At 42.0% G+C, this 27,531-nt stretch overlaps 3 protein-coding genes across 3 annotated transcripts; 2 read left to right on the top strand and 1 right to left on the bottom strand.

The window, feature by feature from the left end:
• The first annotated feature begins 681 nt into the window (after positions 1 to 681).
• On the top strand, positions 682 to 8,190 carry entpd5a (ectonucleoside triphosphate diphosphohydrolase 5a). The gene is made up of 13 exons (XM_086049364.1): positions 682 to 1,321; positions 1,628 to 1,707; positions 2,540 to 2,683; positions 3,010 to 3,085; positions 3,201 to 3,236; positions 3,640 to 3,728; positions 4,277 to 4,356; positions 4,443 to 4,504; positions 4,588 to 4,689; positions 5,278 to 5,421; positions 5,511 to 5,567; positions 6,695 to 6,810; positions 6,892 to 8,190. Exons 1-13 carry the CDS (start codon positions 772 to 774, stop codon positions 6,973 to 6,975), a joined length of 1,620 nt encoding a protein of 539 aa, XP_085905490.1. The 5' UTR covers positions 682 to 771; the 3' UTR covers positions 6,976 to 8,190.
• A 1,950-nt stretch (positions 8,191 to 10,140) lies between these two features.
• Positions 10,141 to 20,059, bottom strand: coq6 (coenzyme Q6 monooxygenase). Its single transcript, XM_086049298.1, has 12 exons — positions 19,575 to 20,059; positions 19,327 to 19,461; positions 18,181 to 18,239; positions 16,021 to 16,147; positions 14,957 to 15,087; positions 14,746 to 14,853; positions 13,742 to 13,804; positions 13,527 to 13,634; positions 12,771 to 12,973; positions 11,466 to 11,581; positions 11,016 to 11,182; positions 10,141 to 10,325 (listed from the first exon to the last, which is right to left on the bottom strand). The coding sequence occupies exons 1-12, from the start codon at positions 19,771 to 19,773 to the stop codon at positions 10,296 to 10,298; spliced, it is 1,446 nt and encodes a 481-aa protein (XP_085905424.1). The 5' UTR covers positions 19,774 to 20,059; the 3' UTR covers positions 10,141 to 10,295.
• fam161b (FAM161 centrosomal protein B) lies at positions 19,561 to 27,274 on the top strand. Its single transcript, XM_086049297.1, is given in 12 exon segments — positions 19,561 to 20,246; positions 20,770 to 20,909; positions 21,450 to 21,676; positions 21,797 to 22,221; positions 22,395 to 22,505; positions 22,723 to 23,012; positions 24,460 to 24,578; positions 25,384 to 25,551; positions 25,627 to 25,726; positions 25,798 to 25,883; positions 25,885 to 25,920; positions 26,148 to 27,274. Coding segments are annotated over 10 exon segments (1,566 nt in total). The 5' UTR covers positions 19,561 to 20,246; positions 20,770 to 20,909; positions 21,450 to 21,479; the 3' UTR covers positions 26,182 to 27,274.
• Positions 27,275 to 27,531: the final 257 nt, after the last annotated feature.

Raw genomic sequence — 27,531 nt, 5'->3', positions numbered from 1 at the left:
AAGAACACCTCCACAAGACATGATTGGCTGAGGTCGCCTATTGGGAGCACAAGTAGAACAAAAGACCTAACAAACAGGACAAGAACCCCAAGAAAACAAGGCATTACATAAAAACCAAAACCACAGACAAATCTAAACAAAAGCACAGATCATGACAATACCAATCTGTCCAACAATCATTCAAATCTTGTATTAAATGAGCAGAAGTAAGGCACATTCTCTTCATTTCAATGTATATTCCACCTACATATCCAGAGAAAAAAGTTGTAAACTAAACTAAAACGAACTAAAATAATGACCAGAACATCTATCCATAATGAATGAACATTTTTTAGGTTCATTTGTTTTCGTTCTTGCTGCTGTTGCCTTCGCGACTGAAGCACTTCAGCTATACAAACTACACCCAAAGAATCATTCAAGACATATGTGTGCACTTGTGCAGATGCATATAGTCCATAAGAGGTAACATTTCTTAGGAGTGCTCACCCAAACCTTCCCAATACGATTCTGACTTCTTTATGACCCTCCCACGCCTCTCCTTTCCTAGAAAGGGGGACCTCCGCATCCAGCAAAGTTGAGGAGGGAAAACAGCCAGAAATAAGCACCCTCCTCCTCCTTCCAAGAGCTTGAGAGAGAAGGGGGAAAAAAATCCGGGGAGGCAGGTAGTCTCCAGCTCCGCTTCCAACAAGAGGGGGGACTGGATGGAGTGGGGATGGACCGCCACACGATTGGAGGATTGCTGCTCTCGGTGTGGCCCATCGCCAAGCCCATATGTCTTTATATAGTGTAAACACACGAGGGGACAGTCCTGGTTGTGCATCCACTCTGCTGAGCACTGAACTTTGTGCAGCATCTTCCACTTCGCCTCACCTCTGCTCTCTTCACGCCATGACCGCGCCGCGCCATCTCCTCTCGCTCTTGCTGGGGCTCCTGGCGGGGAGCCTCTTGACCGAGGCGACCTACTACCGGCCCCACCGCTACTTCCCGCACTTCATCCGCTTCCGCCAGCCTTCCGCCCACATGGAAAACCACCTCCCGGAGGTCGTGCAACCGGCGCCCGCTCCCCGGCATCCCGGCGTGCCGAGGTATCCCATCATCCCCCACGCCCTCCACCCGACACCCGAAGACATCCAGACCTTGCCGGAGGCTTTCCACCCGGAGCCCGAAGTCGTCCATCAGGAGCCCGAGTCTCACTACCGGTCGGTGCCGCAAGTTCCCCGCGCCCGAGTCAACATGACCCGGGTCTTCTACGGCGTCATGTTCGACGCGGGCAGCACCGGCACTAGGATCCACATCTACAAATTCATTCAGAAAGACCCAGGTAATCCCCCCGCCGTGCCTCAGATCTGCGTGTGCGTGTTAGCTCATCCATCCCCGGCAAGTGTGCTTCTAAAAGTAGCTTGAGGTTGACTTTGTAATGAGCTGCGGAGCGGACGTATGTGACGTAATGTTGTCTAAAATATCACCAGCTGTAAAAGTGATTCGAGTGTTTTCTTGTTCTATTTTATTTTATACTCTTTACTCGCATGTCAGTTCTCTGTTTTATTGTTGTGTGTTTAGCATATTTTTATTTCTTCTTCTCCATCACCCACCCCCACTTAAATTTTTATTTTTATTATTCCTGTAGTTGAGCTGCCAGTTCTGGACAACGAAATGTACCAGGCAGTGAAACCTGGACTTTCTGCTTATAAAGACAACCCTGAGGAGGTATGCAGTACTTTTGTTTGAAATACACTTACAGATATGATTAATGATCAGGACGCTATCATAATCTAATCTTGAGCTATATCTTAAATTCAGAAAGATGATGCTCAGGTTTTATTTCACATTATGCTTATTATTGTGTATAATGTAAAGTAACCACATTTACATTTTTAAATATGCAGTCCAACCAAATAAAGAAATGAAAACATGTAAGTATAACTATCCAGTACTGAAAAATTGTGTACTGCCGGTCTGGAAAGGAGTTGAAGAAATGATAACTTATTTAAATATTACGCCTTCACCATTATCTTAAAAAAATTGCCCATCAAGAAGTGCAATCTGAAATATATACAGGTGGTATAATATGTGCATAATCTCCACGTACAAACAACATCACAAATAAACAATACTGTATATCTTCGCCCTCTTGCACCATACCCTGTGCTCAGCATGTTTTATACATTAAATAAGCTAATCATAATATGAGAAACTGTTTAAATTAGAATGCAGTCAAACACTGCAAACTGCAACAACAATTAGTTACAAATTCAATTAGATTAAAAAAACGAGCAATATTATTTTGTAAAGTCAGACAACTGCTTTTGCTGCTCTTCCACCGGCTCACATTAGATTGTCTAAGTGTATATTATCGGTGTGCACATTGCATGTTCTCTGGGTTGGGTTCACACGCAAACAACAATTACACAAATGAGACTTGCTGATGCAGCTGCATTTACCAACCCAGCTCTAATCACACAAACATTTACATTTGACCTTGTTCTAATCTGGACGCATGCTGTTGCTTCTGTTACTATAATTGCCACGTCCTCCCCAGGGTGGCAACACGGTGCGTCAGTTGCTGAAGATAGCCAAGAAAACCGTGCCAGAGGAGGAGTGGAGGAGGACCCCGGTGGTCCTGAAGGCCACGGCGGGCCTGCGCCTGCTGCCCGAGGACAAAGCCAGCGCTCTTTTGAACGAGGTGAGGCACGCTCTCCCGCTGCCCTCAGACACTCTGGCACAAACACAAGCCGCCCCGCCAAGGAGCGGGATGAAAAACCACTAAGTGCTTACAAGTGTCACTGGAGGAAAAAAAAAAAAAAAGGAACAACTCTGCCCATTCGGTGGCTATGATGTAGCAAAAAAACAGCTGTTGTGGTGTTGTCATTTGAAGTATTCAATCTGCTACTGTTGCAGCTCTGCTCGAGGTTCACTCATTTCACTTTTGTTTCTGTTACGGCCTGTTTTTTTGGGAGTCTTGCAGAAATCGCATGTGTGAACAACAAAGGTCAATTTTTTTCATTGCAGGTGCGACATGTTTTTCATGAGTCTCCCTTCTATGTGCCACACAACAGTGTCACCATTATGAATGGAACAAATGAAGGTATGTATTCTGATATATATTTTTTGCAATGGTCATGTCAACATTCTCATTGTGCATCTGCAGCAGTGTTGTCATCACAGCTAATACAGGTATTTGCACCTTTGTGTTGTTCCAGGAGTCCTAGCTTGGGTCACGGTGAACTTCCTTACAGGTAAGGCATTGCTTGTGTCTTGCTATGTTGGTGTTAGTGGTCACAAGGCTCATATGTGAGCCTCTAGTGTACACTCAAGCCCGGGCAGTGAAAGATGCTTGTCTCCTGTCTGAGGTCGCCAGATTTCCAAACAGCCTCGCAAAAACGTGATGAATAGTCACATTTTTTTCCACGCAGCTAATTTGTTTTCAAAAACAGATTTAAAAAATATACACCATGAAATGATTTCCCTCTGTGCGAGTCATCATTTTCTGCATTTTTCCCGACCTAAGAATCTGAGGTCCTGATAAACAGGAAACGCAACAAAACATTATGCTATTTTTATCATGATTTGTTGACGGCGTCTTATTGTCTTCATTCAGTGAGATGTGCGTCTATTTATTCTTTTTTTTTTCAAACGTAGGCCACTTGTATTCCAACACAAGGAGAACAGTGGGCATCCTGGACTTGGGAGGAGGCTCTACACAGATCACCTTTCTTCCAAAGTCAAAGGTGAAAAATGATGGCGCATCTGATCTTTATACTTAAAGTGGAAGTCAACCCAAATATATTTTTTGCAAGAATATGTTCTATGCATGCCCACTAGTTGAAACAAGGCATTCTGATAAATATTGCATTTGTGGAATACGAGTTAATCCACCCGTTTTCAGCCCTCTCTGGGGGCGGCCATTTTGTCACTTCTGCCAACTGAAATTGACATCACAGATCCTCAGGGTTCAGGTAACGACCAATCACGGCTGACCTGTTTTCTGAAGCTGAGCCGTGATTGGGCCTTACTTGAGGCCTGAGCAGTTGTGATGTCATTTTCAGTCGACAGCAGTGACAAATTGGCCCCCTGAGATGGCTAAAAAGGGGTGGCTTTTGCTGCTTAACTCAGATTCCACAAACGCAATATTAATCAGAATTCCGTGTTTCAACTAGTGGGCTTGCTGGGAACATATTCTTTTAAAAAAAAACAAAAAAAAAACATGTTTACCTTGATTTCGTCTTTAAAGCTATCAGTGAAAATACACCACTAAATGTGTGTTTCTGTCCACCAGAAAACCGTTGAATCTGCTCCCCATAGTTACATTGCCAAATTCAACTTGTTCAATAGTACATATCAGCTCTACACACACAGGTAAGTGGCCAAGGTTGCTGTATTGTCAATTTAATTTGAAATAAAAGTGACTGGTACAAGCTTCTAAAATCACATTCACCTTATAGCTACCTTGGAAATGGACTGTATGCAGCTCGGCTGGCAACTCTCGGAGCACTGGGAGCTGATGGTAGCGTATCTTAAAACTCTTCATAGAAAACATGTCAGACCTTTTAATGAAATATGGCTTATTTGTCTTTTTTAACGTCTTAGGTCTCGAATGGAAAGTCTTCACCAGTTCCTGCCTCCCAAAGAAGTTCCAAGAAGAAGTGACCTTTGGTGGAACCACTTACAAAGTCAGCGGGGTTCCAGATGGTAAGTTCAGTCAGATCAATTTTTAAAATTTTGTATTTACTGTAGCACCATTCCACAACACAAATGATCACAAGGCATTTTACATATGAAGATCATAGAACACACTAGTGCAGTTCAGTACAGTCACATGAGAACATTTACACCTGCTGCAGTCCGTGTAACCTTGGAGCCAAAACATCTTATATTATGTCATTATATTATGCTTTATATGAAATGAAAAGAGTTGTTATCCCCACAAATAAGGCAGTCAGTCTCACAGTGGAAGAGCCGAAAGATGCTGGGCTTGTCCCTGCGTTTTTCCCCCCCCCTTTTTTTGTGTGCGAATGTAACGAGTGGCTCAATCTGGACCGCTCACAATTACGCAGTAAAAATAGACAGACCGTCATGGCAACACTAACTGTCAGCACATGGTCATAGCGACACAATGGAGGCATGCGTCCTCGTGATGCTGGTTGACACTTTGGGGCTTCCCCTCGTATACAATGCGGTGGAACCCCAACTTTTAGTCTCTGGTTGAGTCAAAACTGAGGCTACCCGTACCTCCATTGCACACTGTTGTTTACATGAATACACATTGTCTGTCTCCAGGCTACGCAGGCTACAGGCTGTGCTACTACGAGGTGATGAAGGTCATCAAGGGCATCGTGCATCAGCCTTATGAGGTGAAAGGAAGCAGCGTGTTCTATGCGTTCTCCTATTACTTTGACAGAGCTGTGGAGTCCGGCCTCATCGGTGAGTTGGCGCTCACCTAAAGAGTCACCTTCCATTATGTGAATTCCTTATTGTCGTGTTCAAATTGCATATTTGGTTTTGCCTCACAGATGGCAGCCGAGGTGGCGCAATCGAAGTCAGAGATTTTAAGAAGCGAGCCAAAGAGGGTAAGTAGATATGAAAGTGTCAACATGACTGGAAATAAATCTGCATCTTATCCTGTGCACACAAAGACGTGGCACAGCGCTTCCTGTCAGTCTGAATTTATTGCTGTAAAATCCAACCAATTATTTGCTAAAATAAGACAGAAATGTGCTTCATTATAGGGTAAACAATTTAAAACATTCCTGCGCAATGTGAAGTATGTGCAACTAGCACAGAGCAATCACAGTGAGAGGCGCTGGAGCTGTTTAGCTTGGTAAAAGGCAGTTTGCATCAAAAGAGCCCCGCTCACATGGTTCACTTGCGTTTGGCTCACGCTGGGCCGAGGACGACTGTGTGGCCGCGTCGGGAGGGCACCTGACAGCCACACACCAACGCTGCCCACTCTCAGACTTTAGCTGACCCCCAACTCATACACTCGCACCCTTCTGTTTAGTATGACACCAAACAAAACGCAAGGTCATCTTTTAATCATGTAGCAGCCGCGGCCAGGAGTGGTGGCTCCTGTGGACGTTTTCAAATAAATGGGACTTTATCGTAATTGGTGTCAATAAACTAGGAATTGACAAAATTTGTATTAAATGTGACTTCTTGCAAAAACATCTTACTTACACCACTTTGCAAATTAAGTTGAGCTCCCTACCAACTGTGCTCTTTTTGCTCCACATTTCTCAATATTCAGCCTTTGGCAGCAGATGAATTGAAACCACACTACTGCTTTTGAACCCACTGACTGCACTCATTCAATTGAGTTAGTGTGAATGATTTTACGAAATCTTTGACAAAAAAATGAATAGTTCCGACAAAACGATCATAGGAATATTTGTTCAATTGCAATTCATGTTGTTGCATAGAACATATTGTAAAGAAAACTTTTGGGTTGACTTCCCCGTTAATGAAATACCTTGATAACCTAGTATACTATACCTAGTATAGCATTCACAAATGCAACTACGAAGGCCATAACGGACAAATTCATTTATTCCCAACTTTGACTACCATACAAACCATGTTTGTAAGCCTTTGAAATGAGCAACTTCCCAAGTGTTTTGGGTTCCTGTAATTTCCAGAAACCTTCTATCCATTTGCAAGCTTGAGACTCAACCCATGTTGTTTCATGCGTTTCACACAGTGTGCAACAAAATGACCAAATACCGTGCCATCAGCCCCTTCCTGTGCATGGACATGACATACATCACCTGCTTGCTCAAAGAGGGCTTTGGCTTCAAGGACAACACCGTGCTGCAGGTATGTCACACCACGGCGGACCCCGCACATGCTAAAACAGAACGATGATATGAACTTGCTTGGTTTCAACTCTGTTCCCAGCTGGCCAAGAAGGTGAACAACGTGGAGACCAGTTGGGCCCTGGGCGCCACCTTTGACTACTTCAGGAACCTCAACATCCACTAAGGGCAGCTCAAGGGCGATGCAGTCAGCACTGAGAGGGACACTTTTGTCACTGCGGGGCTTCCCTCCCTCCGCCCACCCTCACAGACGCACCCACTCCCATCCTGCCCACCCTCCTCTTCCCAATCACCCGGCAAACACTACCAGAACTGTTTTCAGAAAAAATAAATCACTATATTTTTATAAGGCCAGCTATGTCTACTGTACGTTGAGCCCCTGACTGCTGGGCTGACTTTATTTTTGTAAAGCGTTTTTGCTCGTGTCCTCACCTTGCTGTCCAGTGTGTGGGCCTAGTTTGTAGTCACGGTGGTTTGATGCCGCCCGGTCGTGGGCTGCGCCGTGCACAGCAGTATAATGGAAGTTTTGCTAGAGTCACGTCCGTCTTAATGTTTTCCTTTATTGTAGACGCTAAAATTTTCACGGGAAATTCCTTCAGACAAGTTCGACGATCAGTTAAACAAGCGCACAGCTTCTGTCATTCAACTTTGCACGCAACACTTTAATTGTAGACATTGTAGCCAATCAACATGACGCAGGAGGTCAAAGTTCACTCCCACAGAGTGTGTGTGGCGAGCTGTCACGCGCACGAAATGAATGCTTTTACTTTATGTTTCCTGAACTGAATAGTCGGCGTCTATTGCGGCGAAATTACAAAAGAGCCGTAGAACAACCGCTCATCAAGTGTTGTTAACAACATCATTACGCTTAACTACTTCAAAAGTAAACACAAATGATCAACCAAAGGAGAAATCTGGGGCTTTTCAAGTTGTGGGGATGTTGCTGATTGTTCAACAGCATTAATGAGTTTTCCTGCTTCTTTTCTTGTGAACTGTACAAATATTTAAATACCTAAAAATCTATCTAATGTATTTAAAAATGTTTATTTTGGGCTTTTACCTTTAAATGCTCTTTAATTAAACAACTTTACCCCACTGTCTTCCCTGTATACAAAATGCTCCGTAACTACTGTTGTATATATGCCAGTTACACTTACCAAGAACTGCTTTTAAATGCAAAGAAAAAACAGAAAAAACCCCAGCAAACATTTTAGGCCATGGCACAGTTGCTCAAGATGTTCATTAGCTAATTAACCCGATGCTTTCATTATGTAAATGGTTTATTTCTTATTCAGTGAAATGCCTTTTTTGTTTTTACTAAAACGTCCAAGTGTGTGAATTTTTTTTTTCGCTTGTAATAAATAAAAAAAGTAACATTTCATTGATCGACGCAAGAAATCATTTGTGGGTGTGAGGGGATATGGCTGCATCTTCTATTCAGTTGGGTCAAGAAAATAGCAGCTAACTTTGACTGATGATTTTGCTTTTACATGCAGAATACATTTTGATTCATACAATTTAAACTAAGTGGTTTCATAAAAATATGGATTTGATCATTTATGAATTACAGCCATTTTATGCAGATTAACTCCTTATTAGGACTGTGTTTGTACAACTGACATATTTGTAAATATAACTATAATGCAATGAGTGTAATTTGTGACCCATGGACATCACCAAATACAAAGTTTCATGATCATCCCAGGAGACGCTTTGCCAAGTCATCTTCACTTGCTGCCTCTTTATGGATCTTGTTGCCTTCACTTTATCCTGCTTTGCACTCAGTCTGTGAAAAGCGGGGTCTTTCACAATTTATATTGCGTGTCATTGTACATATCAATTTTTAGTATTTGATGAATGGCCGCAGAATACAGATCTGCAGTCAGCAGTCAGTCACATACAAAAAAATGAATAGTTCCCACAAAACGATCATACGTGATGATCAATAAACATCACACGACCGTATTCCATGCCGTACGTCACACTACGTCCGTATGATGTGGTATTCTTTGGGTGATGAGCTGTTCCTTTTGTTATCCTTCCCTTTCTACTCATCATCCTAACACAAGTTGAATGGGATTCCATTTCCCAACATTCTTGATGTAGTCATTGTACATTTTGACAATGGTAGACTATTACAGATTTATGTTCCTATTGTGAAGTGTTTTCTCTTCACCAAGGAGGTAATTCAGCTACTTATTTATTTTAAGCCTCTTTAGATATAATCTGTGATCTTCCAGGCCTCTTGGTGCTTTATTTTTTGTAAAGATGGCCTCCTCCACTTGCATTATGGTAGCTCCTGTCAAAACAGTCGCCAAAGGCCACATGTCTCTATGTCACTTAAACTGACTTTCTTCTACTTCATTTGTCTGGCAGCAAACTACTCATTATTATTCCTTTGCTTAGACCATTTGATACAGCTCTCAATCATCAGACGGTGCGGGTGTACCTAATGAAAGGTCTGGTGTGCGTGACAGCCAAGTTGTTCTTGGAAAAGAACAGTCTATGAATTGTACATTTACAGTAACCAGCAGGCAGTCAAATGATCTGTTGAGCGTGTGTACTGTATATGTATACGGGATGAGTTCCTGACAGCTGCTGTGGGGTACATGACAGGTGATTTACACACCGTTGACAGATTTAAGGAAACCCCAACATACAATGTGTGAGTGAGGCGTTTGGCCCACCGTGATTTGCAAAAACAGCATGGATACACCTCTGCATAGATTAAGTGTCTAAACCTTTTTGGAGACGTGCCAACCATGCTTTCAAAGAATACTACCTCAACTGTGATTGTGGTTGAGTCCTTCCTGACACCCCGCCTCCCCATATTTTACTGGCACCAAACTGCTCATCACCTTGATGCGTGTTAGACAGGGGAGTACTTATCATAAGGCAAAAAAAAGCATTTCTCATGCAAAGAGCTATAACGTCCTGTGACTGCGCATTTGCACACTTGACTCAGGAAGATGCAGCAAAAAAAAAAAATTGTTGGACCGGCCGGCTATGAGGACAATGAAGCCAAGTTCCCCTCCAGTGGAGCAGAGAAGAGCAGAAGGGAAAACCTTTTTTTTAAAATTAAAACTATAAAAGCTTTCAACCTTTTTCACAGTGACAAAGAAAGTGCATAACAACAGCATAAGCACTGTGTCGTCGTCACAAAAACAAGAATTCAAGCTGTCAAAACGGTATCCTATGTAAAATGTTAATCTTATGATTTACAGTATGATTCATTTCTCCACAAGAAAGACTTTTAAGGTCTTTTATCATTGAAGACCCTGGTTTTACAAACACGATTCCGCAGGCCCAAAGACAAAACAAACCCAAAGAAGACGAAAAATAAATCTTTATTAAACTTACGTGCTGTGCAACACTTTTACAAATGCACAAATGGAATCAACCAAATTTCAAATGGATGTAACAAAACTGAATGCAATCATGGAACAGAGCTATTGAGGTGTGTAGAACCCTGAATGGCCAGCTGGCTCACTTGCTTGCAAACGCCATGATCTGCTCCTGCACAAGCAAAACAGGAAATCTCTTTTAATGATGCTTGCCACCAGTGGAGCTGAAGATCCCTTTGGACCAATGTTGAATAAAGGTCACATTTACTATAGCGTAAAAAAAAAGATTTGCCCTATTTAGAACTTCCCCACAGACCTTTCTTTCTGTGAAGTCATTTCTTGATTCAGCAAATGGGGGGGGCGTAGTTACACAATTCAATTAATGCAATAATCAATTGTAAACCAAATTTCACATTTACTAGAGTTGTCTTTGGGAGGTATTAGAATATCCTTGCAAAAACAACAACAGTAACAAATCTGAACTCAGAAAGGGGGCAAATACTTTTTCACGGCTCGCAAGTGTGCGTCCTCCTTACAGCAATTTACAGTGCTGGTCTGAATCATTTAGTAGTGAATAAAGCCATTTCACATGAGTGGTCGGTAATAAAAGGGGTGTGAAAACACAAGCCACCACCGCTGTCCACTGCCCTAGTGCCAGCGTTGCACCCCACCCACACACTTTTGGTAACACTAAATTTGGGGCTAAACATAGATGGCATAGTAGTACGTTCAGAGCCCTGGAAATTACAGGCACTGCTGGAGCGAAGCTACGTGTACTCGCAAAAGAGCGTCGAGGCGGAGCTTAGCTTGGACAGGTTGGGGTTTGGTATGACCAAGTTGAGCGAGGTTGAGGTGAGCTTACTTTTAGTGTTGGGAGCATGTTGGTGGCCTGCAGGCCGAAGGTCCGGAGGAGAACCACGGGAGCAGTATTGGTGGAATAGAGTCGCTTCATGAGGTCGATGGCGGCCATCATGGGCAGGTTGTGCCGCTGGCGCTCGCTTTCGTATTCTAACAGGTGCTGCATCGCTCCTGCACAACAAACCGCTGCGGGTTCAAAACTTACAATGTGGCATTTAGTCAATATATAACTTTAACTTCAGGGGGGGGAAAAAAAAACACAATATCCCCTGAAAAGCAATGAGCATGACATTCTTGGCAAATTGAATAGAGTAGGGAAAAACAAAAAAACATCAAACAAGATGCTTTTTATATTTCAACAGTGACCACGTGAGCTGAGCCTTTGGAAAATAGTTTCAGGGAAACCACCGAGTTTTGGTTGCAGTGCTCGTGTCTGTTTGGAGCTCTCACTGACCCAGGTCCTTCCCGTTAAAGGCGGCCTGGCTTAGTAGCTGCGTGAGGCAAGCCACATCCCCGAAGCCCAGGTTGGCTCCCTGACCAGCCAGAGGATGGACACGATGGGCCGCGTCCCTGGAAAGACAAACATATGCTTGTTTTGTTACAAATACACTACACACCCACAGAGGGCTATTCTATGTAAGTACAACACAATCTCTTAAAACCCTGGTTCACATTTCGCAAGATGAAAAAATGCGTTGAAGAGTAAAACTTCAGCTTCCAAAAACCTTTGTTCATGTACATACCATTTACTTGCCAATCATCTTTAGCCTTAAATGCGTAAAAGTAATTTGATCAATGGTAATGTAAACAAGTAAAATCGTTTATGCATGCAGTGAGTCTCATCTTTAATGACCAGTGATGAAGAAAAATGAAGTGTATTGTGCACATGGCGACTGGCCTCATGCATTCTACATCCCCCAGATGGCACGGTGACCGCCTCTGTCTTAAAATTCAGAAGTCCTGGTTCGAGTCGCGGTTCGGGCCTTGGCATATTCTCCCTTGCCACGTACTTGCGTGGCTTTTCTTCACATACTCCGGCCAATCCAGAATGATGCATGTTTAATTGAAGACTTTACATTGTCCATAGTGTCTATATGTGCCCTGTGTCTCCGGTTACCATGCGTCACGCTCAAATTCAGCTGGGATAGACTCCAGCTCACGCACGGCACAACCCTGAACGGGCAACGAGTGCAGTTTTTTTTTTATATCCCCTTCACATAACTTGATTTATATTCTTCTCTTCTCTCTTATATTGTTTCTGTTGGGATACATGTTGTAAAAAACTCGAGAATTCACAGGAGCAGCTAAAACTGTAGTGGTACCTTGACTTGAAGGGAAAAGCAATCCAAATATATTTTTTTCAAGAATATGTTCTATGCAAGCCCACTAGTTGAAACAAGGCATTCTGATAAATATTGTATTTGTGAAATAAGCGCTAATCCACCCGTTTTTAGCCATCTCTGGGCCGCGGCCATTTTGTCACTTCTATCGATTGAAAATGACATCACAACTACTCAGGGCTCAGGTAACGACCAATCACGGCTCAGCTTCAGAAAACAGGTCAGCCGTCGGCACGCATCATGCAAATACTACAGTGTGTGTGTGTGTGAGATTCATGTTTATATATAAATATGAGACAAATTATCCCGAAAATATTGGTCGATTCCGATTTTCAGGACCTCTACAACTTTTCAGCTTCAATTATGGAGAAACATTTCATCAAACATAATTCATGAACTGAGCCGCCAGTTCCTCTTACCCAATGAGTGCAACTCTGTGCTTAATGTACTCAGACGCGTGGCCCATGCCGAGGGGGAACATGACGCGGGATTTCGGGCCGATGGCCGCCACACTCGGGGGGAGCTGGCGAGGCGAACCCGCAGACGGCATGATGGCGGCGAGTGCGCCCCGGAAGAGGGACCCGGCTGTCTCGACCAGCTCGGACTGGTTCTCGTTACTCCACTGCGGGCGCAACGAGCGCAGGGATTCACACACACACACACAGAGAAAGAAAACAGATGATATCGTTTAGCGTGGACAACGAAATTAGCCGACATTGGAGCAAAGCTGAACTCCAGGCGAGGGCCGTTATTTGCCCTCCCTAACTAAAGGGTTTGGCAAGGCCTGGGCAGTAGGGCTAATTAAAAGAAGATGCAGGCCAGGCAATACAGTTGAATTAGCTCCGTTTGAAAAACATTCCATGCAGTAATGGTCGACACTGGGAGACCGCAAGTTTAATTACCAAACCAGGACCGAAACCAAACGTGACTCAACCGTGGTGACCCCATCCTTCAGCGGGCAATAAAAATAGCCAGCTTGGGAAAAAGGAGTTCCTCCAAACACAAGAAAGGGATAGGTACAATATTGCTATTGTTTCAAGTCGGGTCAAAAAAATGTGTTTACATCTCACAAAACCAAGCGGACGTGAGGAGGAGGACACAAACCACACGCGCGACACGGCACACAAACAGGCTGCGATCATGGTCCGGCGGACGCTCCCTCGATTGGCACTCACAAAGGCGGAGTTGATGGCATCAACAAAGCACTCGTCATCCAACAGCAGGAGCTCCTCGGCCAGGTGATGACTGGTTGACCACACTAGCGAGCTCGCCGCGTCCGACAACTGCAGCACAAAGACGATGCGCAGCGGGCGTTGATCCAACGACACGCATACATTTAATAATGTAAAACAAACTCCTAAGAAAGGAGTTTAAAATATGAATACATTACCGGTAACATTGCAATGGGTCCTGTTGGGAGGAACCTCTGCCATGCGACATTGTTCTCTGTGGGCTATTGAGACACATACCGTATATAACATGGAATAATATAGTGATCTTACATAAACACACCTGACAGGATGACATCAACTGGGACACAACGGATATTTGCGGTTATAAAATTTAAAATGCAAAACTTTTAGCGTTTTTATTACCATTTATAGAGATGAACTTGTTTGTTAACTGATTTTTACACTGACCTTGAAGAATGTCTCATGTTTGAGTAAAAACATTAACTGCAAAAGTCGCAAAGGTTTTCTGAAGCTAAACAGACTGCAACTGTTTATTGCCATATTCTCATGGGGAAAATAGTTTCAAACGCCTAATGAATTGAAGGTTACCAGTGCCCTAGAACATCCAATGCAGAGGCTTAACTGCGCTTTTTTTCCAAGTTGTGGTTGTAAAAATAGCTGTGATGTGTGATTGTCAATAGACCAATGAGAGGGCAGTATTTTGATGTCATAACTCTAGGATAGCAATTGATATCATCGTGATAGTTTACAGGATTCCTGCCTATTTTTAGCTCATATTGATGTACAATTCCTAAAAAAATTAGTAGGAATTTGGCAAAAGGGAATCATCAGCTTTATATTTTTGTTGGGGATTCTCTGGATATTTACGACAACGGTATGGTAATGAGCGATTGTTTTACTACATATTTTGATGTACTGACTTCTTTCTCGAGTACCTTTTACAAAATGTGATTTTGGAACACTTCGCAATGTTTATTTCATGAAAATGACAATTTTTAAAACGCTGAAAGGGGCAGAAGTTTGACCTAATGAACCATTACCGTCTTGTATGTTGGAATCTACCAAAGCGAGTTCCAACTTTTGCTCTGCGGGTCACATATTTGTTACTCTTGTATTAGACCTCAACAGAACATATGACAGAAAAAAAAAAGTCAAGCACATCAAACTAAAGTCTGAAAAAAGGAGGCGGCTCATCATCAACCTCGGAGAGATGCAGCACAGCAACCACAGCTGATTGATCGTAATTCCACTTGACTGTGGGGATTCCTAATTGCCGCCTCACCATGGAGTTGGGTCCGTCTGCTCCGATCTGAAACACACGGATGAGAAAAAAAAAAAAAAAAAAAAAAAAAAACACCTGATGTGATGAGGCCATTGGAAATGAAGAATTTGAATAAGGAAATCTAACTTACAAGCAGCTTGGTCTGGAGAGTTTCCCCGCTGGCTAACATGACCTGCACCCAGGGGATGGAGCGTTCCGCCTGGTGCGCCGCCGGCCATGTGTACTTCACCACTTTGGACCTGTACTTGACTTGCACGTTATCTGACAAATGATCAGGGCGTAAAACAAGGAAGGGAAAAAGTCATTTCATAGAATAGCAAGTGAAAACAAAGCAATCCACGCTTTTAATATATGCCACTCCAAGCACATACCAACACGCACGAACTAGTTGTAAAACACCGTGCGGCCTTCTCCCTGGCACAAGAAGATCTTAATGGCCTTGGTCTGCCGCACGCCATGGACTAATAGTGTTTATCTACAAGCCAACCACGCCACGCTTTGCACATGCTGTCGGCTTGTTGGATATTGCATCAAAACCTCCTCCTGCATTTCCTAAAATACCGGCAGCTGGTCCTCCAGAACATGAAAGCAGCCCGAGCTACGCTTGCTCATGCCGACTTGGAGCGGGACCCATCCACAGATTGGCTACTGGTTACCGAACACGGATGTTAAATATGGGGTTTTGGTGATTGGAGAGGGAGATTTCATTGAAAACAGCTGGCAGGCAGCACACTTTTCATGTAGTACATCTTTGAGCGGAGCGAGAGGAAGACAAATGGCAAGCGCATGAGGCCAAAAAACGAGCAGGAACCACACGCCCCTTGTTTGGCCTAAAGGCATTTATAAATATGCCACTGAAAGTGCCAAGCACATAGCAGGGCTGCTTTTTATTTGCAACATTTTGGTTTAATGTCAACAGCAACCGAGCGCTGTCGGCAGTCGGCGCTTCCAAGCTTGGAGCGGCGGCGGGGCAAGGAGCACATGGCAGCTTTAAATAGGTCACTGGACCACTTCACGTGTCATCGCAGGGCCCGGCCGGCCTAAAATGTGAGGTTTTGATTCAAATTGACGGAAAAACATCAACGGCTCATGGCGGGAATACAACTAAAAACACCAGAGGATGGAATAATGCGGTGGCATGGGCTCCGTGCAGCCAGCGGAGCAAAGCGGCTGACTGAGTGATGCTCTGCTCACCAGACAGACTGTCCAGCTGTTTGGTGAGTGCAGCCACGACCACGTCGTTCTCCACAATGTAGGCCATCACCTCCTCCAGATTGTCCTTATCAAATGTGATCAGGGCATCGGAGCAGGCATCCCAAACCTAAATGAGAGAGTCATTACGCCTGCGGTCACGCCTCAAGCTAATCCTTCCCCTCGATATATATAGCTGGGCAGAGATGATCGCGTCAAAGTTGCTGTCGAAGCTTGGCACAGCCTGTTAAACAGATTAGGTCACCAACGCACCAGTCATCAAGAACTGTGGTTTGCAAACTTTTTATACAAGAAAATACTTGGCTCTGCTACCATAATGACCAATATTAAAATACAGTAGCATTGTAGGCCTAAGTGTGCATGCAAAAAGAGAGAATATTATTGTAAGCTACTGTAACATTATGAACAGTTTGAGTGTTAACACCGATTTTAAAGGTAGGAAATTAAAAAAAAAAAATGCTACTTAAACAATGTTTCAATTAATATGTATTGTATTACTTTATTTTAGCCTACAGGACTAAAACATCTATGTATAATAAATCAGATTTTGTTTATTGTAATACACATTCATTTACTTATATGGGAAATATATGGGAAGAAGAAAAAATGATGAAGTTTTAAACCGCAAATAGCAATAATGAAGACAAAAAAAAAAATCTCAATTAGATTCTTTTACAAAATCGTTCAGGCCTGAACCGAACTGTACTTACTTTGTAGATCAGTGATTCTTTCAAGTTGCACTCAGGCGAACCCGCGTACTACACTTTGAGAATCACTGATCTTGAAGGTGGGAGACTAAGCGGCATTTAACAAGTTGGTCTTTTTCAAACATGTTATTTGGCGCACAAATGACATGTTTGTAAACGATATAGAGCCCGTCAATAATATTGTTTTACTTTTAACTCTAATTCCGAACTTGAAAGTGCCCTTTGAGTTAAACATGAGGGGGTGAAAGTTTGCTTAATCCTCTCCAGGGTTGTAACTGCGCTGAGGTAACCCATCATTCAGCTGTAATACTCTACTGCTCCTACTACTCTTTCTTTCCAGCTTACCATAAAGTCAGGGGATTTTAAAGGGTATCTTCAAAACAACCCACTAATGGCGTTTGCAACTTGTGGTTAAGAGGGGGGTGGGGGTATGAAGAGAGCAGCCCAAAAATTGTTTGGGGTTTGTTTAACGCAGGGTGACGCGATGCAGCTATTGCTTTCCTTGCAAGACCTGAACAACTTTCTTGCAACCTTCAGAGAAAATGACCTTGCTCTGAATTTAAACTCTCTTTACTTTAAGGTGGGGAGAGCATGGTTGCAAATGTTATTTAGACACGCAGCACATATTTTGCCGTCTATGGCTAAGATGTGAATGACTATGATCCAGCAAGCAAAAACAAACAAAAAAGTAGGAGAATAAAAAGGTATCATGGGTGAGGTATGCTGCCATAATCGCCCTAAAAGGCACAGCATGATGACATCTAAGCCCCAGAGTGAAACACTGTGGTCAAGGCTTTGGTACACAGCGACCACATCTTACAAGGCGGGCTGAGCCTTGCATCCACTGCCATGAAGCGGCAAACAACCTTTCATCTTGCTGCACTTGTTCACATGAATCTTCATAATTAGAAGACAACGGGGAGTGAGTAGCAATTTGCAAACGGCAAAAGGACTTCATCCTCATCAAAAACCCGGTTTTAAGAATAAAAGGAACTAGGTCATCCATTGTCGGCTTGTATCTCATGAAGGTGTTTTTTAAAAAAATTTTTTTATAGGGCTACTAATAAAGGCAGACATTGCATAAGGAATGACGAAATTACATGCCACTTGAACCCAGCATTTAATGTAAATGACTCCATACCATGTGCATAATTACACATGCCACAAATGAGTTTCTTGTTCAGTTCGCTGTAAGATGGAGTACAAGTGGAATGTCAAAGAATTTGCTCTCCACAAATTGTATGGTATTATGATTATTGGATGACAGAAATACATGGAGAATATCAGTGTGCAGTGCTTCTCATGTTAAAACAGCAAGACAGATTTAAATGAAGAAAAAAAAGGCAATGTTGCAATAGTGTGAAATGTTAGGTTTTTTTTAAGGCATCAGGAGGTACATAGATAACAAAAAAAACTCAAAGAATGATTAACATACCTGCATTTTTTTATAAGGCTTGCTCCTCAATTTTGTGATATGCTCCCATGCACCAACACCTGCAGAAAACAAGACTTTCTACTATCACCACAAATGTCCACTTTATGCTTCATGTTGGAAGTGAGATTACATTTAAGTGAAATATAAAGTCATCATTGTTATACTTAACAACTTCGTAGATTCGCGAACGATTGTCAATAGTCTCCTGAGAACTCTGCCTCGCCCGTGTTGAGGACATATTGGGCTTTTGATGACGTATAGGTTGGATGTGTACTGATGAGTGTTTGTACTGCATACGCATCACATACATATTGAATTTATATCCACAAACGAAAGAGGCCCAAGTGGGATTTTAAAAAAAAAAAAAAAAAATCTGACTTTTCAGACTGCATGAAAAATTCTGATACATGCTGCATAATGGGTAAAAATAAAAATAAAAACTTGAGCTGCGGTGTGAACATAGCCTTAGTTTGAGTATATGAAGAAATGTGTTTAAGGGGAGGATTTATCACAACCACAAGTCAGCTATGCTTCAAACATTATCCATTTCTCTGTCAACTCTCTAAGAAAAAAAAATGGAACCAGGATAATCATATACGGAAGGAGGCCTGCTAAGTCACAACAACAACAACTACACTACAATTGCAACAATACCTTTTTGATTTATGCCCAAAAACACATTATGCTATTAGTGCAGTGTTTCTCAACCTTTTTTTTGTGGTGAGACACATATTTTACATCGAAAAAAATCTCATAGCACACCGCTGAATAAAAACGAAAATGGTGATGGTCTTGTCTCACTTTAGTCAAAAACCTAACTTATGTCAGGTCTGGACCTGTTTAGTTGAAGTTACGCAAAGCTATGATTCCGTTGTAGGAATGGAACAACAGATCGATACAGTTTAATTGTACCTTCTGCCATCTAGTGGAAGAACATTTAATTGTTCTGCATATCACTATAGGTTGCTGGCACAAATAGATGATCAAACATTTTTTTTTGTGGTGATAATAATTTTCTTTTAATTGAAGACTGATAATTCCCCACAGAACACGTGATGATCTCTCACGGTACACTATCGTGCCACAGCAAAGTGGTGGGGAATCACTACAATAGTGGTTAAAAAAGGGTGATGTAGCCTACCACACCTGTGAGGAGTGAAGCAGAGCCAGGACTGATGGAGCTGACTCTGGTACTGTAGCTGTCAGGGACCTTATCCATCACTTTTTTGTTTCCTGCCTCAAGGAGAAGGATCTTCTTCTCTGACAAGTTAGGATCCATGCCTGCCAGGGGAAAACTATATATCACGGTTGCTGCTGATTTTTTTTTATGTTTCTAATTTCTGAATCAGAGCACACTAGCTTTTGTATGTTGACAGCTGGATGTGGTCACTCACCTAGGGAGCATGCCATTGCAGATCCAACCATTCCTCCGCCGGATATAATAACATCATAAACCACATTGTTGCCACTATCTTCGCCATGGTCACACACTAGGCCACGACTGATACTTTTTACTGCAGAAAAGCGTTTTTGTACCGTTAAACACCGCCCGAACCCGTTTAGGGCTATGCTAGCCCTTGTAAGGTGTAGCATTACTCGGTATTTAAACGAAACAAGCCTCGCATTAAAGTTGGATAAACATTCCCTCGCCAAAGCCTAAGCGCTTAAATATACGATGCAAATTGTGGTTTCTCCTTGAGCGCGTCCTAAAAAGAGCAGCCGAGTCACCTCAGTACTACAGCCATGTTGTGTTGACAAGTTGGGGCATGGAGAAATCTCTTCCGGCTTTGTAGCCAATCACGACAGACCTCCGTCGTGCTTCCGCTTTTGACCACACAAATGCTCGGCCGAGACGGAAAATCGACCAACATTGGTCTTACTCCGTATCACTGATGCCTTTTTTAATTTATGTTTTCATTGTTATTTTTTAAAGGATGTGTTCAGTTTTGCTTCTCTACAAACAAGTCGAAATGCAATACAGTGTCAGTTTATTTATCGCAGAAGATTTCTGAACAAGGAAGAAGACTCAATGCAGAGACATCGCACACAACCGCCTTTTTTTCCAGGTTAGCAGCTGTTACGCTGTTCAAAATTACAACGACGGCTTGCACATGAAAGTTGAAACCAACATTTAATATAATACTTTTCTAAGTTAACTTTTTATCCACATTACGCGCTCAGTTGAGTGGGTTGTTTGGTTGCCAAGGTAACATGTAATACGCAGGGGGGTGGGGCCATCTCCTAGTTTATTCTAGTGGCCATTTCCAAACTTGTTCTAGTGGATTAGCTGGATAGTCGGATGGATGATTCATAAGAAACTGTAGGTAAGTAGATGGAGAGATGGATAATGTAGATAGATGATATGAGAAGCAGTCAAAAAGTAATGAGCCCAATGAATTTATGCTACATTAATTATTTCTTCCCACCAAAAATTTTCAAAGTTTGTAGTTAAATTACAGGACTTGTTTGAAGGTTAGTTAATTTTTTTTAAACCTCTCCTCTTACTGGCGGCCATTTAGGATATAATGTCATTGATAGATGCCGGTCAGAGGCAGTGAGCTGGGTCTGAATTTTGGCTTTCTTCTTTAGGACTCAGACTCAAAGTGAAGAACCGTGTCTCATCCCCAGTCACTATACCCCTGAGAAAAGATGTATCACCTTTGTGACACTCAAGAATCTCCAAACAAGCTTCAAAACAGCAAAACAAGCAGGCCTCCTTGGACGCATCTGTGAGTTGTCTGGAAACCCACTTGGCACAAACCTTTGCCAAGTCTAACTCTTTCACAGTTTTTGCAACACTTCCATAGCATATTTGCACAAATTCCGCAATGTCATCAATGGTTGCTCTATGACCTTCTCTGATCAGTGCTTCATCCCCAGCACTATTCCCATGGGGTTAACCACTGAAGATGGTATGCTGCAATTTTGCTTGACATCATTCAAAACCTCCCAACGCAAAAAAATTCAATCACAGCTGTGTGCTTCTGATCGGCATCCAACAGTGGCATCATGTGCATAACAGCTGACAGGAAGAGAACAGGCTTAAACAAAACTTTTTATTTTATTTTATTTTTTTCACAAAAATCTTCAAACAAATAAGTAAACTGCAAACTGTGAAAATTAATGAAGAAAATGTACTGTAGTTATTAGTGGGTTAAATTAAATTGAGCTAATAAGCTTTTGAATACCCCTCATAGATGGATAGATGGATACTTTTACTAGATAGATCGATAGATGATTGACTGATAATGTTTCCCTATGTATTTCAGATGACATTGCAACCCTCTTGACCAACAAATATGTCAGAGCCAGATCTGATGCTTGCAAACAGTTCAGAATCAGACAAACTCCTCCATCAGAGACTATGTTACCTGAGTGAGACCATCCAACGGCAGCTGCAGGAGACAGAGAGGAGGCACAGAGAACAGTTGGAGAGTAGGATTCATCACAACACCCTCCTCTCAGTAGATCAAAACAAACTGTCTCCTCAGACTAAGTACGTCTCCTCAGTGTGCCTCTTTTCATTTGAATTATAAGAGATGTGATTTATTATCAATTCATTCTCTACTTAGCTGCTTGCCCCGACGTCTGACAGTAATCGATCAAACCGTTGTAGGCTGTTGGAGTTGTCTGCTCCAGTCTTGGAGTCTTCAACAAAGTGCAAGCAACACTCAACCCGGCCTCCCATCCGAACACAGCAATGTGATCGAGCAGCTTCAGGCAAAACAACGCAGCAGAAGAAAGAGGAGCAGGCGGAGGCTGAGTGCAAGAAAAAGTTCAGCGCGCTTCCTGTCCCCGTTCAAGTCAAACTTCCTCTCTACCGAGAGATGATGGAGAGGAGGGACAAGGATAGGAAGCAAGGGTTAGAGCAAAGGAAAACCTTTCTGCTTTCTGTTCAGAAGCCTTTCAGCTTCCAAGAGAGAGAAAAGAAGAAGCAGGAGAAGCTGGTTACGCTATTCAACCAAGTTCCACAGGAAGCAAAAAAGACAACTGTAAAGAATGTTCAACAGTGCTCTCCCAAACAAGATAAAACGCCAGCAGGTGTGAGAGCTTTCTTTTTATGTGTCTTTCTCACAATTCTGAAGTTTAGGGTTCAACTTTTGGCTGCGGCTTTCCCGTGTGGAGTTTACATGTTCTCCTTGTGGGTGGGTTCTCATTTGGTACTTTCAAAAATATTTATGTTGGGTTCACTGAAGACTCTTCTTCTTCCTTAGGTATGAATGTGAGTGTGAATGGCTGCCAGACTCACAGGCAACCAATCCAAGCTGTCGTCTCTCACCCCAAGTCAGACTCCAGCTCATCGACTACCCTAAACACTATAAGCGGTATGAAAATAAATGGATGGATGGATGTGCTGTATCAAATCCTTTGTGATGGTGTAGAAAAAAGACAAAAAAAACATTGGCCAAATATTTCTGGACTGAGCTGTATGAACACTTTTACAATGAAAGCCATTACAAGAGCTGTATCCTCCCCCAAACTAATGTGTCAGATAATACAAAATGGCAAAATCTACATTTCCTTGTTGAAATGTTTGTGCAGATTGCAGGAAATCCCACCTCAGCACCACACAACAGGAGAATCCGGAGAAGGGCAACCTTCGTATTGCAGAGCGCACCAGAATGGAAAAGCTGGGATTCCTGGACCAGAAGCCGAGCTTCCAGCCCAAGATCAACCACCAGGTGCCTGATTTCAACCGACTGCACAAAGCTCTGCAGGCAGAAGGTCTGAGAACATCACAAAGTAAAGCTCTGACCAAGTGTCAACCCTTCTACCTGAGAACATCCGCTCTTCCTGCCAGGCAAAGTAAACCCAGTCTTGCACAGTCTCAGGTAAACATCCCTCCTCTTGCTGAGATCACTTCCTCTTTTACTTGTTTATTCATTTAAATGTGCTTTATTGTGCTACACTGGTCAACGAAAAACAAAAACAAAACTTTTCTCTGTGTTTTTTTTTTTACACTGATTCCAAATCTGCCCTCATTTCTTTCCTCTAGCACATCATATTTTCATAACAATAATAATAGAACAACAATGATATAATAAGTAATATAGCAAGCTATTTAGTAATACCTGTGAATTAAGAGTTAGGTTCAGCAACATTTGGATTTATTTGCTAAAACATCACAGCTGTAAATTACAACACAAGGTAAAATAAAAATAAAAAGCTTTTATTGGCTTTTTTAGCTGCTAGAAAAAAGCAAATGCAATAATAATAATAATAATATTAAATCAGCATCAACAATACATTTAGCGATACATAAAGCATCTCTGTGCCCTGCGATTGGCTGGCAACCAGTTCAGGGTGTCCCCCGCCTACTGCCCAAAGACAGCTGGGATAGGCTCCAGCACGCCCCGCGACCCTTGTGAGGAGAAGCGGTACAGATAATGGATGGATAAAGCATCTCTGATTCAAATTTTCCGTTGACGAATATAATTCATCGAGGAATAGCTTTTCAAGCTTCAACAGAATTTGTCACTATGTATCAACTGTAAAATATTGCATTCAACAAATTTAGGATCAGTATCCATTTTCTATAACATATAATGGAGATAGCACAAAAAATGAAAAGATAAACATTATCATCATCATCATCAAAAGTGCCCATCTTTTTGGCTGTCTTTTGAGATTTATGTAGCTCATTAAAATAGGACAAGGTAATATTACATGAGGCTGGCTTCCCATAGAAAGATATTTATAGACCTCCCAACCATTATTGTATCATAGGGTAACCTCTACAGCTAACCTCAAAATGTTATTCCAAAGCCATGTGCATGTCATCTTTGTGGGAAGGGAGTTTTTGTCTGGTCTTTCCAGTCTGTACCCAATGCACACATTATGTAAAAAGTGCAACCATTCTTACATAATAATTACGTTTTCTTTATGTTCTATTCTTCAGTCTGTTCACTTGCGGATTCTTGGGGGGCTGCCAGTGGACTTAAGCAGAGGCCCAGCCGTTTGAGAATAATAAAGAAAAATATACGTCCATAAAATTACTTTGTTACCTATGGCTGGAATTAAAGGACGTACATATGATATGGAAATGGTATTACAAGATGCATTGGGGTACCCCAATTGTTTTATGCAGTCTGAGTGGAGGTTAGCTTTCTCGCATTTGGAAAACCTCTCAGCGTTTTAACATTTACGGGCTCTAGTTGGAGCCCCCAAAATACTCTATATTGCCCTCAAAGTCACCATTAATCATTTGAATGTTTTTCGGCTGTAAAACTGTACGTATAATGTATGCCTACCCTTTTTTATTTTCACATATTTTTACAGATACCCCATCAAAGTAATCTAAGTCGAAGTAAGTCATGTGGTGCCTTAAAGTCGTTGTCTGCAGACACTCTCCCAACTTACATCACTGATGCAACAAGGCAACGCTGCATGGCCATCAGGTAAGGTCACAAACGGGATCTTGTTAAAGTGAGTGGGTGAGTGAAAGCGAGGGTTATAATAGTTTTGTTGGTTAGTTAGTTAGTTAGTTTATAATAGTAAGAATTTTCATTATAGTTAGTTTTTATTTCCTTTTGACTTTTGTTTTTTAAATTCAGTTAGTTTTAATTACTTTTCAGAGCATGTTTATTTATATATAGTTTGAATTTTTTCAAAAATGTTTCATTTTAATTCAGCTGTTATTAGTTTTGGTATTTGTTAGGTTTACTATTATGGAGTGTTTGTCCAGTGCAAGATTTAAAAAAAAAAAAAAAAAACTACAATTTTTAAACAATCCTTCCTCTGTGCGGATGTACAGCAACACCAAAATAAATGCATTCAAAATGAACCCTGAAAGCTCATGCATGATATTAATTGACAAAGATGATTATACACGGACTATACTTATATTTAGTTTCAGTTACGTTTTATAAACGTAAGATGTAGTTTTAGTTACTTTTTGTTTTTCCTAAAAACATTTTTATTATTATGTTAACAAAATTGTTTTTTCCACTTTAGTTCTTGGTATTCTGTTAGTTTTCATGACCTATAAACAACCTTGGCGTGTGAATGAGCGAGCAAGCAAGTCAACGCAATCTAGTCCAAGCAACAGAGTTTTAACTTTTTTTTTTCTTTTTTTTTTTAAATATCCACTTGAAGAAGGAAGTAAATCCCACAATTTAGGGGAAGTAGTGAATTGCCCCGTCACGCAGATCCGTTTTTATCTGGCTTAATAAAGTATGTAGCTAACCTAATGTATGTTTGTAGGAATTCCATGGAGTTGAGGGATGGGAAGAATCAGGAGAGTGTAGACTGGGTGAGGAAATACCAGATCAAGTCGGAGGCAATGAGGAAGACGGTTTCCCTCCATGCCAAGTTGCTGGACCCTCACAAAAGCTTGAAAGAAGTCTACAATGAAAGAGTGCAGCACCATCGGTAAGCGATGGGCAAGCAAGGCCATCATTGGATGGCCTTTTTTTCCATCTTTGGAAACTGACATCATATCCACAGAGAGGCGGATCGACAAAGGACAAGAGATTACATGCGGGATCTACAGGACATGAAGGCTCGCGTTCGGGAGCGTCCCCTTTTGTTTGAACGGGTGAAGCAGGTGAGTGACGTGTTCGGCCGCATCACCATCCGCTTGCATATGCTGCTCTGATGTCACTTTCGTTTTATCAGAGGAATGCCAAAGCTCAAGCAGAGCAAGTATACAAGAACGAGCTGAGGAAAGCTGGCATAGAAGAGCGGTTTGTTGAAGAAAAGGGATGTCCACAACGCTGACAAGGACTGCAGCGAGACAGAGTGAGCATTTTAAGCAATTGTTTTCTTCAGACTTGATGTGATCCCACCGCGTCCAGTAATATTGTGAATAGCGTGTTCACTGACGAGCCAAGGACTTCATGTGGTTTTCCTCGTGTGACATTACAGAATTGTCAGGGACTGCCCGGAACAAGAAAAATATAGTAGCCAAGTAAAAATGAAATATAATTACAATATGGACATTTTCTAAGACAACATGTCTGATTTAGGGAGGAAAACGTAGACGACGGTGGAGAAAATTGAAGAGGTGGAGGAGAACAGCGTCGCAGTCCAAAGGGGAATGGTTGTCACGATAAGACTGTACAATGTTTTTGTGGCCTCTCGGCGAGAACACACTTAAATGACTCATGTCTACTTAACCACATCAACAATGGGACACGCCAATGTGCAACTATAAATTAAGAAATCTCAAAACCATCTCAGCCATAAAAAACCAAGGGGAAAACACACAACATTTTACATAGCCATGTAAATGAGCTGCAGAATGTCACATTTTAGATGCTTGTAGACATGCGTGCAGCACCTGATAAATGATAACAATGTACTCTCAAATAATCATGTTTGTGGACACTTGGTTCTCAAAATAAACATTTTTTAAAACTAAATGCAAACACCTATTCGCCTCCTTCTGTCTGTGACATTCATTTGCGAATCCGCTCTTTTAACCAAAACATCGCGCGCATACAAGCATGATTAAACTCGTGTTGTAAGGTCGAGGATTCAAACTTGCAAGTATTTGCAAGTCCAACGTATACTGTAAAACCCCGTTGCACGTGAGGACGCAAGGGGCCTCAACCAACGTAGCTTGGTTGAAATTGCGAGTCATAGCCGCGCTGCCACCTAAATAAATCCTCGTGCAGTCGCACTGAGCAGTTTGGTGGTTTTTGCCGCGAGCCCACAGACCCACATCAATTACTGTACTCATGTACACTGGCCTCCGCTGGAAAGCTCTGCTTATGCAGCTGACAGCTTGGAATTTCAGATCTTTTTTTGTAAGAACCGCATGAGAATGTCTCAATATGTATTCAATCACAATCAAAAGCTCATCGTGGGGATGCTGAGTGCTTCCTCTCTTTGGGCGACTGTGTCATTCCCCAAAAGTGAGTTTGTTTGACTTTGGATCAAAATGTTCATGGAAATCTTGCCTGAAGGTCCAATTATTTTGTGTTGCGTTGTCTCCTTTTGAAAAAAAAAAAAATAATACGTCAAACAATTGCATTAAATTATCCACTGTGACAAATACTGTGATTAAAAACAAATACAAATATCACATTATATTGCTTATCGATGTAATGAACACAAATCACAGCCTTTCCGTGAGATATCAGCCGTCACGTTACACGGCTTCCTCGGCTACATCCTCCCGGGTTGTCATGGGAACAGCGTATCCCAGGGATGCACCTCTGATTAAACGGGGCGCGGCTAAAAACCAACCCAGGCCTTCCCGACCTGTTAGATAATATTAAAAGCATCGCATGCGTTCAAGAAATTCATTAGAGCATTCCTGTTGCAATACTGCAACTAACATGCAGCGCTTTCAACAAAGCAGCATTGCAACATATTGCTCTCGTAAAAGTGCGGTTTTATTCCAGC

Source organism: Filicampus tigris, chromosome 13 (genome assembly GCF_054856515.1).
Source record: "Filicampus tigris isolate MCC_2025a chromosome 13, RoL_Ftig_1.0, whole genome shotgun sequence".
NCBI lineage: Eukaryota > Metazoa > Chordata > Actinopteri > Syngnathiformes > Syngnathidae > Filicampus > Filicampus tigris.
The sequence above is the reverse complement of the archived record's forward strand: the minus strand, read 5'-3'. Positions and strand labels throughout refer to the sequence as shown.